General features: G+C 41.1%; 1 protein-coding gene across 1 annotated transcript in view; it reads right to left on the bottom strand.

Annotated features, from left to right (window-relative positions):
* The window catches only part of ME2 (malic enzyme 2, NAD(+)-dependent, mitochondrial), a 23,506-nt gene extending 11,835 nt beyond the window's left edge, over positions 1-11,671 (bottom strand). Inside the window, exons 1-3 of the mRNA XM_010159903.1 lie at positions 11,564-11,671; positions 2,356-2,489; positions 783-932 (exon numbers count right to left, since the gene is read on the bottom strand). Coding sequence (XP_010158205.1) covers positions 783-932; positions 2,356-2,489; positions 11,564-11,671 — 392 coding nt within the window. The remainder of the gene's footprint in view (positions 1-782; positions 933-2,355; positions 2,490-11,563) is intronic.
* Positions 11,672-14,187: the final 2,516 nt, after the last annotated feature.

Genomic DNA, 14,187 nt, shown 5'->3' with positions numbered 1-14,187 from the left:
CTGCTGACCCCAAACCACATCCCAGCCAAGCATATTTACTGTGTCAGAATAACTGACAATTGCCTCCCAGTAGCACAGCTTTAATACAGGGACTACGTGCACCCAACGGGCTCCCTTCCTGCTTTGCCAACATCTCCCCTCCCACACTGCTCGCTGGCCTCTGCTCCTGCACCCGAGGCGTCGTGGTGTGCCGCTCTGCAGAGCATCGTGACAATCTCTGTTTTTTTTGGTCATGGCTCTGGTTCTGCCAGAGCCACGGTTAGCCTGAGCTGCCTCGGGCACATCTGCTCTGCGGGTGTGCGCCCACCCGTGCTTCCGCCCCATGCAGGCTTCATGCAGAGCTGCACAGGGGAATGTGTCTAATGAAACTACCTGAAGTGACCCCTCGTGAACAGCAGGTGAGACCGGATGACCTCCGGAAATCCCTTTCCATCTACACTTTCCCCTGAATGCTCTGTCCTGATACAGAACCTCAGACTCAGAGATGTCATCCTGAATGCTGGAAAAAGCCACAGCACCCTCCTCGGAATTAAACAGCTGTCCAGCCTCTGGGAGGAGCTGGAAATGGGGCTGAAGCTTTGCACTTGTGGTATTTATAGGACACGTTACCCCTTCTGTTTTCCAATATAAACTGGGTCTTGAGATGTTTGATGAACTCTTACTGCCCTGAGCTGGCACAAGTCTCGTGTAGAATGAAAAATGAAAATGAAATAAAACATTTCCAAACATCAGGGAGAAAACTGTAATAAAAGCAGCAGCAGTTATCTATTTGTTATGCTTACTTTGGTCTCCGGAAGATGTGTCCATACTGGGAGCAGGCAAGACCTACTGTTGGTGTGTATACAATTGGCATTAGCCGCTCAATATCATCTTGTAATACCCTATAGAACAATTTTTCATTTCTCTCTTGGATTCCCATTATGTAGATATACCTGAAATTAAGGGGGAAAAAAAACCAAACAAACACCATGAATTTTTTCGTATTTATGCTTATTTAAAACAATGGGAAAACTGTCAAAGCAAAAACCAAACTTGCTTCATGGCATTTCTTCGTGAAATAGCTGGTTCCACTCAAGCAGGGCTCCGAGCACTGAACAAAAGTTGAAAAAGAGAGAGTAGCAGTACTGAAAAGCTGAAATAAAAATACCAGACATGACATACCATGCGCACTAACAAGTTAATGCACAAACATGCACTGTGATAAAAGATAACCCATGGATTTATTACAGGATGCAGCTGGGAGTCTTGTTACTGTTAAAAAAAATTGTCAGTGAAGGAATTTAATCCAAAAAAAGTAAGGGCCTGACAGTCAGCCCTTGTTAATCCTAACATTAACACAGTTGTAAAACAAATTAACTCTTTAAAAAAAAAGTTCATTTTTAAGGACTTACCTAGGTCTGTAAATTGAACATTTTTGTAAATTTCTAAATAGCACAAATTACAAATTTTGCAAGTTTGCATTTTTGCAAATTTACCTACCAATCTACCATGTATCAATTTATATTCACTCTTGCTGTCCCAACGACACAGTTCGTGATTTGTCTTAGGCTACAGCAACTGGGCACTTCGTCAATACGGATGACAAGAGTGTTTCGAGCAGCAAGTAACATGATGCGGATTGAAAAGCCACCTTTCAGTTTTTATGAGAACAAAAGAGTTTCGATGTGGTCCAGAGTAAGCCTCAAACCATGCCAGTGCTCCTCTCGCCCTTAGGAGACTGGGTGTTTTTACAAGCAGATACATGAACACATTAACAAGATGCTAAAAACATGACGCTATAAAAAAAACCCTAATAAAAGTCCTTCACCTTTTTTCACCAAACCAGTAGGTTAATTTAAAAAAAAGAAAAAAAATTACAAATGACAAGACTCAGAATTCTAATCCTGTAATTGCTTTCTGGCAGTAAATACTGCATATGATAAACAGTTTTTCATATCTAATTATCAAACCCTCAATTTACTTTCCTTCTCTCATATTTTTCTAGCATGCATTAGCTCCCACTCCTCCCCCCGATAGTTCTGTGCTCTAACAACATGCCACCCAAATCTTATGCATTACAGAAATGTGTTTTACATATTACAGCAAGGTTTGCAGCTTTGTTACTGGCTAATTGGTGCAGATTCTTCTTCGCTACCTTGTGACTGTGGAATGTAAGAAAAAAGCCCCCAACCTCATTTAGCCCCATGATGAATCTAAGACTGAGGAAAGCAGTTTTCTATGCAAAAGTGAAAATAACCTCCAACACCTGAAAAACCCAGTGGAAGCACAGAAACCTTGTTTGGTTATCCTCATGAAGTATTTTACAGGAATTTCCAGTTACTTGCATGACAAAAGCAAGGTCAGATGGGTGCTTACTTTTCCAAGGGGTCAGTCATTTTTGCCAAATTCTTATGGAAGCGCAGGGCTTGAATGTCTTGAGTCTCTATTTTAGGAGGCAGAAGTCCTTGCAGCCCAAGCATCTGTCGTTCATGTAATGTAAAGGCCATACCCTGAAAACAAGAGGTGAGAAATAATTAGAAGTTCTTCCTCTAGCATTTCTATTTATAACGTCTTTCTGTTTGCCATTTCAAACTATCCACTGCATCCTTTTCTCACGGCAGATGCCACAGCCGGCAGGGTTTGGATATATTTGCCTCTGCTGGGGTTCTACTCATCATCCTTTGTGGGTATCTCTTTTGACTGCAGCTTTTCCACAGCTCTCACTCCTCATGCCCTTTGCCAGATTTCGTTTTCCTCTGTGAAACTGGAGAACAACGAAGAGATCCTACCGCAGACAGGAGAAGTTCTAAAAGTGAAATAACAGCTGCTTATTGAACTGTTTCATAGGAACATAAGGTTGATCAAGAAAATGTGGGTCACCCAGTCTGGTCCCTACAATCACAGACAGTAACATTTGTCCCAGAGAGCTTTCTCTGAATTGCTCCATTTGGTGCTTTTTTTTTCTACATACTGTAGAAAACTAAGAGTTTGCTACCAAAAAGCCTCATTTGTAACAATTTAAGTTACAGAAGAGTTAAACTAGAAAAATATCCCACTATTTCCATTCTTCTCCATTTCAAGGTGGAAAAATAGTGTAATTTATTGTTATTCAAATACTAATTTGAATTACATAACACTAACACTTAATAAAACTGGCTTTTCACTTAATACACGAACAGCCTGCTGTGAGCTACCATTAGTGGAGACATCTTCACGGGGCAGTTCACTCCCAGCCGTAAATCTGCAAGACACTAAGTGATCCACGTCCAGATTCACAGCCAACCTGGCTCAAAGTGCTGACCCTGTTTCTGACAACAACTGACCCTGCTTCAAGTTCACCACTTCCGAAAGAGCAATGGTAAACTTCCCTTATTTCAGTTTATCCAACTCGGTCGGTTCAGTGAATGATTAAATTAGTATCTGTGAATGCAGTAGCTGAAAACCCTGGAAAGCCTTTGCGGTGCCAAGGCTGTGCACCAATCTGTGACCAAACGCAGGATCAGAAAGGGAAAGGTCTGCTAGTTGTAGTGTTTTGAAAGAGATGGAAACAAGAAATATCAGTTCTGCTCAGAAACGACACTTCCTCTGTTTATTAAGGCAGCTAGATTAAAAAACAAGAACGCATTTTCTCACATTTCCCAACGCTGGAAGAGAATTCTTACTGCCAAGTTAAACAGCAAGGTTTAGAAAAGCTTTCAAAGGTTTGTTTTATGCCTTATAATTACACTCCAAATTCCTTCTGCAATCAGAAAAATCACAAGAAGAACATGTCTTCCCAGTTTAGGATAAAAACCCATAGATTAAGATTACTCTATATACACTTTCCCCTCTGCTTATGTTTGAATAGACTTTCACGGGTATTTGTAGAAAGCATGCCTCTTAACAAAATTCTACCGTTTAGAGACTATGCTTAGTGTAATCTAGCACGCTGAAATAGTTTATAACCAATACAACTACTCCTTAGGGAAAAAGATAATCACAATAATTAATTATTTTTATATAATTTTTCTCTTTGCTTACTTAAATGACAATATCAGTTGTTTTCACTGCAGTGATTTAAGCAGTCCACCTGCTTTTTAAGCTTAAGATAGATCGATGTTTATATTTCTGACAAGCTTCCATGTAATAGATTTGACACTAAACATTAAACTCAGTTTATCCTTTTCCTATTATCTGTGACTCACTGGCAAACCATTTTTTTTCTCAAACCGTTGCTATTCTGAAGAATATTTCCAACACTGTCTGTAAATAAATTTCAGATGATGGCTTATTCCTGAACCCTTTACCCTTGCTGCTTGTCTTTTGCTGGGTGTTAACAGCCGCTTTAGCCACACGGTAATTTTTCCTGAAAACTGATTTGAATATTCCACTGAGAACACAACCGGTAAGCCGCACTGGCTTGAGAAACAAACCAAGAGGAGCACACACTGAGTGCCACCTTTTTTTTTTTTCCCCTTCTGTAAGGCAAAGGATCTACTTTAGTTTCACTCCTACATACTTGGCAGGAAACACTGCAAAGTTCTCTGGGAATGTAAATCCACCTTCCAAAGCTGTATGGAAGTGAACCATGCTAACACCCATCTCCGCTATCTTCCCCTTTTCCTTAACTGCCCCTAAGTTTGTTACCATCAGCAGATTATGCCTTTTTAAAACAAGCATTTCTCAGCACAAACTGCACTTACAGAGCAAATGCTTTAGGATACGAAGCTGAGTACAGCTGGTAAACATCTGTAATATGCTGACTACCGCTTTAGGCACTACAAAACCAAAAATGATGCCAAATGGTTTACCATATGAAGAAGGGGAAAAACGCTTCTTAAGTCTGTTTTCAGAAGATACATAAACACTGGTCAGGGTCAGTGAAGTCACCCATGTCACTAGTTTAAGGCATGTCAAAGGCCAGAATCCCTTCAGTGGTACCTTATTGGCTATGCTGACATTTTACCCTAAACTTGAACTATCTCACTAGCAAAACCTATGCCCTCCCCATCAGAAACTCTCAAGTTCTTTAAAAATAAATTCTACCTAAATTCTAATTTCCACTATTAGCATGACACTGGGACATGGTTTTTCCTTAATTTCCGTGTACAGTGAAACCAGTGACCTTAAACTATCTGGATTCCTAATAATATCAAATGAGCCCTGAGGTCAGCACCAAGCAGAACAGTCACACACTGTTTATTCAGTCTGTTCACTTTTTTCCCCCAGTCTATAGGGAACCTGTTTTTTCTGTGCATCTGGAGTTACAAAAACATTAAATACAATGAATTATATAAGTGGCACTAAGTACTTGCAGCTGTTTATTTATGTGACTATTAGATCTTACCACATTAAAAGATGCTTTAATTTTTGCCCAGGCCTAACTCAGAAATCTGAATGCCACAAGCCTCCACTCAGAAATTTAATCTAGTTTCAACTAGAACAAAACAAGTTTAGTCAAGAGCAGCACTACAAAAAAACTCAGAGTCTTGCCAATGCTGCATTCCCATTCATTACCTTCATGGCCATCAGCTGCCTCTTATTTTGGGTTTGGAATTGTGGCTTGCTCCTTGCTCCACACACAGCTCTTGCAGGACGACTATTTTCCTTAAACTGGTGTGCCTAGGAGCTGCAGTATTACGTATTTCCTACCCCTTTCCCCTAATGTATAAACCCCAACAGAGTTTGACAGAACTAGTGATCAGTTCCCAGTGAATCAGGAGGCGCTTGGGAATTCACAGCAGTGGGACTGATGTCCTCAAAGGCACTCAAGATCCCCAGAACCTGTTTAAGGGCCAAATTCCCTCTGGTTCCCACTCGGATTAAATGCCTAGATACTGTAATGATTTGAGCTTAAATCACAAGGATTGCTTTTTGGTTTCCTTTGACCCCAGTGCTAGGTGTCCATTCTCTCAGTGTTATGCACTGATTTTCACTTAGATCAGCTTTCTTAATCCTCTTTAAAGCTCAGAAAAAGCAGGTGTCCTTTTAACACAGTACAGAGAAAGCAGGGAGCGTGTCTAGGAGAAAGCCCAGTACACTTCAAAACCCATGAATTCATTAATTAATACGCATGAACAAATTTATTGCAAAAAAACCCCAACGTACTACCTTGGACGAAAAAGAAGGTAAGTAAAACAAAGTGTTGACAGTTTCTTAGTTAAGACAAGCTCACATTGAATCACCACGTACTGTGCCTTTAATCCACAAACTATCTGATGCGGGGACCTCCCTTCAGCCCTCACAACCAGGCTCTACTTCACAAAGCAAGTGGTGCTATAAATACCAGCACATAAAAATCCTAGTTGCCTGCTTTGCTTGAAGATGAACTGGAGACCTGCATCCTGCAAGCAAGATTTTGGTAACACCACTGAGTAAGTAATACCAAGAGGTTTCTACGCAGAGAAGTACTAGTGGTTATAGTTCTTCCCCCACTTGCAAAGCCATGCAGGCATATATACATATATACAGGAGGGGATATTTTTACCTGAGAGCATAAATAGTCTCAAGCCTTCTGAAAACCTGTACAGTTTATAACAAATAACCCATTCAAAGTCCCAAATAAAGATGTAAATGCAGAATATATCCAAATATGTCAGGGTTTGGAAAACGAGTTAGCCTACTTTACAGGGAAGATTTAATCAAATGGTTTTCACCTAACTTCCAATCATTGTTACAACATAATCAGCAGCGTATCATAGGCTTTGAGGTAGCATCATAAACATGTTAAAAAGAAAGATAGATTTTACACCGGATTGTGGGCTGCTGATTCTCTTAACTCTGCTTCCTTGTTAAATCACAAAGTTCATTGTAGCACGTATCTCCACTGCAAATTAATGAAGTTCACTCTTGAATCAAAGGTGTATTTGCTACCTCAACCACAGAGTCAAAGTTTCTCTGTGTCTATGAGAACAGCGTAGAATACGGAAATCTCCTTTGATTTCTTTCCTCCTTCATTTTTTACACCCAATTCCGTATCTTATTCTTCCAGAAACAGCACAGTATGTATACTGTAGGGTATGGCTGATACAACACAGAGATATACTCCCCGCTGAACTGTAAAATGACCCAGACCTCCCCCAGGTTATTAAGCCTTTGAAGACCTTGGTCTCTCTTCAGGCAAAGGTGCAAGCAGTTCTTGTACCTGCTCTGTTTGCGTGGAACCAGATGTAAATCACCTTGGCTGATGAACCAGACTAAGGTAACCCACAGTAGCTCTCATTTCCTAATGATGTGGCTTCAACTAAGAGCACTCCCCTGCAGAAAATGGGAAGAACTCAGAAACAGAAGGTCTTTACACACCAGCAAGAATGTCATCCAGCCTCTCTAAGGTTTGTTTCCAAGCACTGGTGGTTCTGGTAAAGCCGTACATTGCAAACCATGAGTATGGTGACTGAAATGGTTCATCTACACCATACCGCATCACTGAACACCTCAGAGACATTTCACTAAACTGCTATTTTTCTAACTGAGCAGATGCCATTGCTTTTGTTCTCCTTTAATGGCGTTAATCCTACAATAAAAAGAAGAAACTGAGAAAATTCAAAGCCAAGACGGCTTCCTTCCTTCCTTCACCCACCATCCCAGCAGCTCAGGAGTCCTGAGCAGAACAGCTGATGTAAGCTAAATGGGGTGCAGTACTGCCTACCACCTTCGGCACTTACAGCACCTTTTCAGACAGATGATAAAAGCTGGTTACAGATTAAACAGCTCTATCTTTCCATATTTAATTCCCTTTAAAAGCATGCAGATCTCAGTGAGGCTGATAAAAGTTGTGGCCATGCCACCACCATCCAATACTCCCGCCATCTCCAAACCAGTCGGGCAGAACACAAAACGTGGTAGGACTTTTGGGCTGGGTATATGTGTAGGAACTAGCAGTTTCTATCAGTTTCCTGCCTTCTAGGATCTTTCTTTGTGACTGATCAGAAAGTGCTGGCAGTACTTCAAGCACTGCATTTCTTAGTGACATGACAATTACCATTTGCAGTACATCTCCACATCCTGTTTATCCTGATTTCCCCAGGAAAACAGTCAGGCATTGAGTATCTTACACCCTGGCTGCTCAACCCAACTGACACAGTTAAAAAAGTATTAAACTAAAAGAAATGAGATGTGTCAAAAACCAGAATGTTGGGAAAGGGCAGTGGAAGGTGAAGGGAGCATTTGCTTTTAGAACTTCATACAATCTTTCTTACATTCTCTTGTTCTACCCTACTTATTTTGTCCAATTAGCTTTAACCTGGGGTAGGTTTTTTTGGTTGGTTGGTTGGTTTTTATTCTGAATTGGAAACACACTGCCCTAATATGTGCCCGAAGTCTGAGAGGCCATGTACATCTTTAAGAGAACTGGTTCTTAAAACAAAGGTAATCTGTTTTTATGGAGATATTCAGTAAGGCACAGATGAAAATAAATTGGGCTGAAAAAGCTGGGAATGAATACAGATGAAACTGTGATTAACGGTCTAGCTAAATAGAAGATATGAGAAGATGACCACCCATATGGAAGACAGACGCTGGGTCAGTTCCTCAGAAATTGGTCTGGGATTAAACTGCCACTTGTGACATCATCAGTCAACTCATTCTCAAAATTTAGCACGTATTCCCACACACGTGACCAAGCATATACACACAAATATGTGTGCATGCATGTGCCCTTTAATGCAGTGTCCCTAAGACATCTGCTGAAGCTAAAAATTTGGGAGGCATTGTCAGGAGAACAATATTAAAGAATAAAATAACCGAAGGATATTGAGGTACAGAGTAATAGTGGAATTAACAGTAGTGGAATTAACAGTACAAAATACAGTCATACACTTAGAGAGTAACAAAAATAATTGATGCCACCAACTAAAATACAGAAAGTGTCAGAAATTATTCAGTCACAAATTTGCTGCAAGCATACAGAAAGCAAACATGACTAATGTTACAGGTCACTTACTTCCAGTGAAGAAAGAGATACAATGCCACTCTACATGGCAGAATGGACATTGCCAAGGTCAGGGATTATCTACTCATGCATCATCTGTTCTGTGCTGGAAGAAGTAATCATGGCCCTTGAGTGAGAATCTGAAGCGCTACCACAATACAAGTAACAGTTTAATGGCCAGTACTAAACAAACGAGATTGTCCTAAGTCTTCTAAGTGCCCAACAAGCTTAAAATGCTGCTCTTGCACAGCAGGGATCTCCAGCAGAATAAAAGGTCCTGAAGCCAATTGACTGTAATTTGAATCCCTGTCACAGAGCAGAAATCAAACATCACGGAAGATCGTAAGTATACATGGATGCCAGCAATGCAGTTACAGCATGTTCTGCAATTGTTTGGCTACAGCGGCAAGGGCATTACTGAAATAGTCATGACCTTTTCTGAGCTGCCCTGACAATAAACTCCTGAAAACTGGCCTTCAGACATAGAAACCTAAACCCGTCGATGTAGGTGTAGTACGCAAAAGACAGGTAAGGATAAGAAAAGAAAAGAAAAAAACAAAGGGTAAGAGGAAAACCTACTCCAATGTCAAAGAACAGGAGCAGATTAATTTGCGCAAGGGGACGGGTTGGTTTTCTGTTCGTGATGCTGCCATCTTGCAGTTCTTATTTTAGGGCCCCACATATATTAGAGGAGACCACACATTCTTCTGATAGGGACTGTAAAAACTAAACATAAGCAACTAAAACACAAGTCATAAAATGATCACAACAAGCTGCCAGCAAGTGATAAAGCCCCTTATCTGTGCCTATATGTATATGATAGATACATGCACATGAGGCACTGTGGGCAAGAAAAGCACAAAGGGTAAAGTACTTTGCATATTTAGTCGATCATTTACTTCTCTGCTGGATTTCCAAATTACATTTCTATACAGACACTGCACCCAACCACCAAGCAGTGTCAATGAACTAGCTTACAGAGCCATTTAAACAGGTGTCAAGCCTTAACGAGAGCCCAACAAATGTGGAAAGTTTTTCCCTCTCACAAGCATCATTTCTTGCAGACATTAAGACAAAAAAAATCCCTGCTATTAATAATCAGCTCTCTGCTCTTTCCTCCTAAAAAAAAACCAAACAAAACCAAACAAAAAAAATAACTAGTGCCCAGTCCCCCACAGAATTCCAGGCTTAAAAAAAAAAAAAAAAAAAATTACCACTACAAAAACAGTACGAAATGACCTATTGTTTTTGTTTCTGAATACTGTTGCATAAACAGCTCTTGGAAAAGCTTACAGGGCTTGAAATAATTTCCACTGGCACGTCAAAGTGTTTATAGCTCAGAAAAGTCTCGAGATAATCTGATCTTGACAAATCACACAAATACATTCTTTTTTCCTTCCCTGACATGGCAATCCCAATTTTATTTTTGTGTCAGCCGATCTCTAACTTCTACCTCTCTCTCTCTGTATATGCCACCTGCATTCATGCAGTATCAAGGCATCTCTCACACCACACAGTAGTGTACAAGAAATATGACTAGAGGCCTACGTTTCATCTTCTTTCTTTTCAGGACACTCAGGAATCACTTTTGCCTAGGGACATACTGCAACAATTCTCCCTATCGTTATGGGCAGGACACAAGGAGATGCAGCTTCTAGTTCCTAGTTCCATACCCTCCCCAGATATTTTGAGCCCACCTGCCAACTTGCAATTCTGACAGAAAGCAAGGGACAAAGAAAAGAGCAGGCTGAGGAATGAAAAAGGAGGGAAAAAACATAAAATCAGAGAATGGGGAAGCGGAGAAAAGCCATACATTAAAAACATAGTATAAGACTCTGGAAATCCAGCTTCCATAGCTCCACTGCTCAGGAAATACCTTGTCAGAGGCAGCTAGATTTGCCACCTTTCTTGGTCACTTTAGATATCTTGTATCAGCTACCAAAACCCCTCATCTCATTTCTTACTAGTTTGAGTTTACACATTAATTGTTTCAATATTCCTGAAGACTACTACGACACTGGGGGAAAAAAGAGATTGAGGATAGGGCTGTGGAAACAGGAAAAGTTTTGTGGAAGAAAAACTCCATCGTTTTAGGAGAAGTTTCACCCAACGCATGGAATTAACAAAGTCTCTACTTCCCAGCTAGCTCCATTCAAGGTTTATTCTAGACGCTCTCTGCCAAACTCTCTGCACGGGGATGTTTTTTACTGATATGGCCCTGCCCCAATTCCCAACAGTCTTGCAGGAAAAAGCCAGGATTAGGACAGAGAGGCTAGCACTTTCTACCACTAACACGACTGAACTCAGATTTAACTTCTGCAACTATGAAACAAGACTACATGCTAAAGCTTTATTTCAATTCAACCAGCCCAAAAACTATGCCAGCAGTCAGCAAGAATCAGCAACGCTTCATGTGGCCCACGGAAGCAGCAGTATTGAGTGTGCAAGCCACAGCAAACCAGGGGAAGCGCAGGCTGACAGAGCAGGTGGTGTTACTCAAGTCCTTGTGCTGCGGGTGTCCAGACAGTGAAGTTGAAATAATCCCTGACTCCTGCATCTTCTGCCCTCTTTTTTTGGCTGTGGCCCAGAACACCTCCTGCACAAGTACTCTGGGACAAGGTCCACTGGACAATTACCGGATGAAGATAAGATATTTGATAATCATACACTACCAACCTTGTTTGTTCGTGGGTTTAACATCAGTGGCTTGCCTTTTTCTTTCGTATGTGCACTGCGATATGCCATCGCACAGGGAGTGGCAGCTACTCGTAGTCGGGAGAACATTTTTGGCTTTTTTTTTATACTGCACCTGCGAAAAGGAAAAGAAAATCATTCAGATAGAGAGGCAGTGGAACTAATGTTCATATTTGCAGTATGTCTGTTGTAAAAGAAATAGGTACATGCTAGATCAGACTCTTTGCTCAAACACCGTGATAATAACCCAAAATTGCCTTGTGGCAGCCAGGAGGAAGAAAATGTGCACGAATGAGTGGAGAGAACATACAGGGATACTAACGTGAGCTAGCGTTATGCCGTGTGTTGCAGTCAGCCAGCGTTCACTAGGTATTGTCTTATAACTGCGCCATAAACCCAGCGCAGAACTGCCATTAGCAAATATTAACCTTCCGTGGTGACCCATGCAACTGGCACTGCTGCAAATACCAGGGAGGACAGAATGACTTGGGCTAGCGCAGCGAGAAAATCTAAGCTGAGTTTCTCCAATAGCTTTCCGACAGTGAAATCCTGTAGCCTGGACAACAGAAAGGAAAGAAACTATGCCTATTAGCATACTACAACTAGATTAGAACAAAATGTAGAACTAAAATGGTCAAAAACTCACTGAACTCTGGATTCCAAGCCTAGATTTTTTAAAATCCAAATCTAATAAAACAGGTTGTTTTATATCAATGTCATTAAATGATATATTTCCCTAACAAATAAAAAATTTGCTAGTATCACTCAAAAGCTTAGCTTTTCATCTCACCAGGTGACAACCACTCTCAAACCCATTTTATTCCACTAGTGCAAGCACGCTCATTGGAGCAGAAATGCATTACATGCTTGCACAATGCACTACCATCCGGGAATGTGTACTCCCAACATTATTTCACCAGCGGAGACAGACAACAGCAATCACAGCAAGACCTTACACAGGACCACAGTCTGTATGAAGATACATAAAGATGGCAGGCCAGGAAGGACAAATGTACATAGCTTGGATATCAGGATTCTGCATGGGTAGAGTTAAAAAAAAATCATTCCCTTGAGCAACAGTCAGTGGAGGAAGGCAGAGATCCAGGATCAGCATATCAGGGAATCCTTCTCCTTCTCCACTGCAGCCGGAGTGGGTGGGAGACCCCTGCAGCCGGTGCTCCACCAGCCCCTGGCCCAGCTGTATCTTCACATCCAAGACACACGCCGGGACAGTAAAGCAGGTATGAGACATTTTTAAGGAATGAAATGATGCATGGTTTGGATATTTAGTTTCTTCCAGATGGAAGCCAAAATCAGATTAAGGAACCAAACTTCATTATCTTAAATACAGCCTGAATACTATAGAAGACCTTTATATAATCAAATTTACTCATAATCAACTTTCAAGATGGAGACTGATCTTACAAGTTACAATCTGAGCATTTTATTCAAAAATTTTTCCAATCATTAAAAGAGCACACAAATATTTAACATTTCACACCATCAGCTATATATATCCAAGTTTCTCTTCTACCCAACACAAAGCGTACTCAAAAGCTGCTCTGGCATTCAGCGGGATCCCTTTTTCTCATTCTTTTGTTTGCACGTTTAGGCCTTACAACTGAAAAAAGTTCCACTCAAAACCCATGTGTTGTTTCGTGGTACAGAACATAAATTTACTGCATGGAGACAGGAGGAACGGAAGCCTCGCCAGCACTACAAACAAATGTTGCTTTTAACATGGTAATTCCTCCCTAAAACAGCTAGCGGTGGACTAAACACAGCTGTTCCGCCAGAACTCAGGGCAGCTGAAAATCAGGATCAGATAAGCAAAATTAAATTTGTGCTGCAGAACAACCAGCCTTTAGGAATGGCAAATTCAGGTGGAGCTGGTTTTAATCCTGATCGCTCATTTGCCATCGTTAGACAATTGCAAGTCCATCCCCACACGCACGTGCAGCTAAAAGTGATCTGTGGTCATGAGTGTTGCAGCAAACAGCTCACATCAGTCTGACTTTGGGGTGGCTTCGATCCGTCATGAGCAAATACCTTAAACAAGCCATTAAAAACTAGGCTAAACACCACACCTTATCTTACCCTAATTAAATTTAAATTACTTCATTGCTATTAATGAGCATTTAAGAAGCAAACAAGATTGTGGCCCAGATTGCTGCTAACTGTCAATTAACTCTCTAATGAGAGACAGACAGAGACACTGCAGGGATGTGATCGAAATCTTGCAGGTCGTACCTTCTTCTGTCCTCTCAGGTGCCACAGAGGGAGCTAAAATAATTCTCTTGGTGGAGGCATCCCAGATGCATACAGCCAGCGGGAGACATTGGGGTTTGTTTTCCACTCAGTGCCTCAGTTTAGATCCAAGAGATAGGATCCCAGTTGATTTGTATCCAGCATAAAACCTGACTGGTTACTCAGTCCCGAGCCTCCCTTCCCCTGCTCTCCTCATGGTTTCCTATTTGTTTCGTCTCCCATCTTGCACATCCCCCTCTAACTCCTTTTGTCGCAAACTTTTAAACATGTTTTAGCAAGGAACTGTCTCCAAAACTCATCTTCACATGGCTCACCCTGAAACCACAAAGCAAGCATCC

The sequence above is a fragment of the Eurypyga helias genome, unplaced genomic scaffold, assembly GCF_000690775.1.
Source record: "Eurypyga helias isolate BGI_N326 unplaced genomic scaffold, ASM69077v1 scaffold39429, whole genome shotgun sequence".
In the NCBI taxonomy this organism is placed as follows: domain Eukaryota; kingdom Metazoa; phylum Chordata; class Aves; order Eurypygiformes; family Eurypygidae; genus Eurypyga; species Eurypyga helias.
The sequence above is the reverse complement of the archived record's forward strand: the minus strand, read 5'-3'. Positions and strand labels throughout refer to the sequence as shown.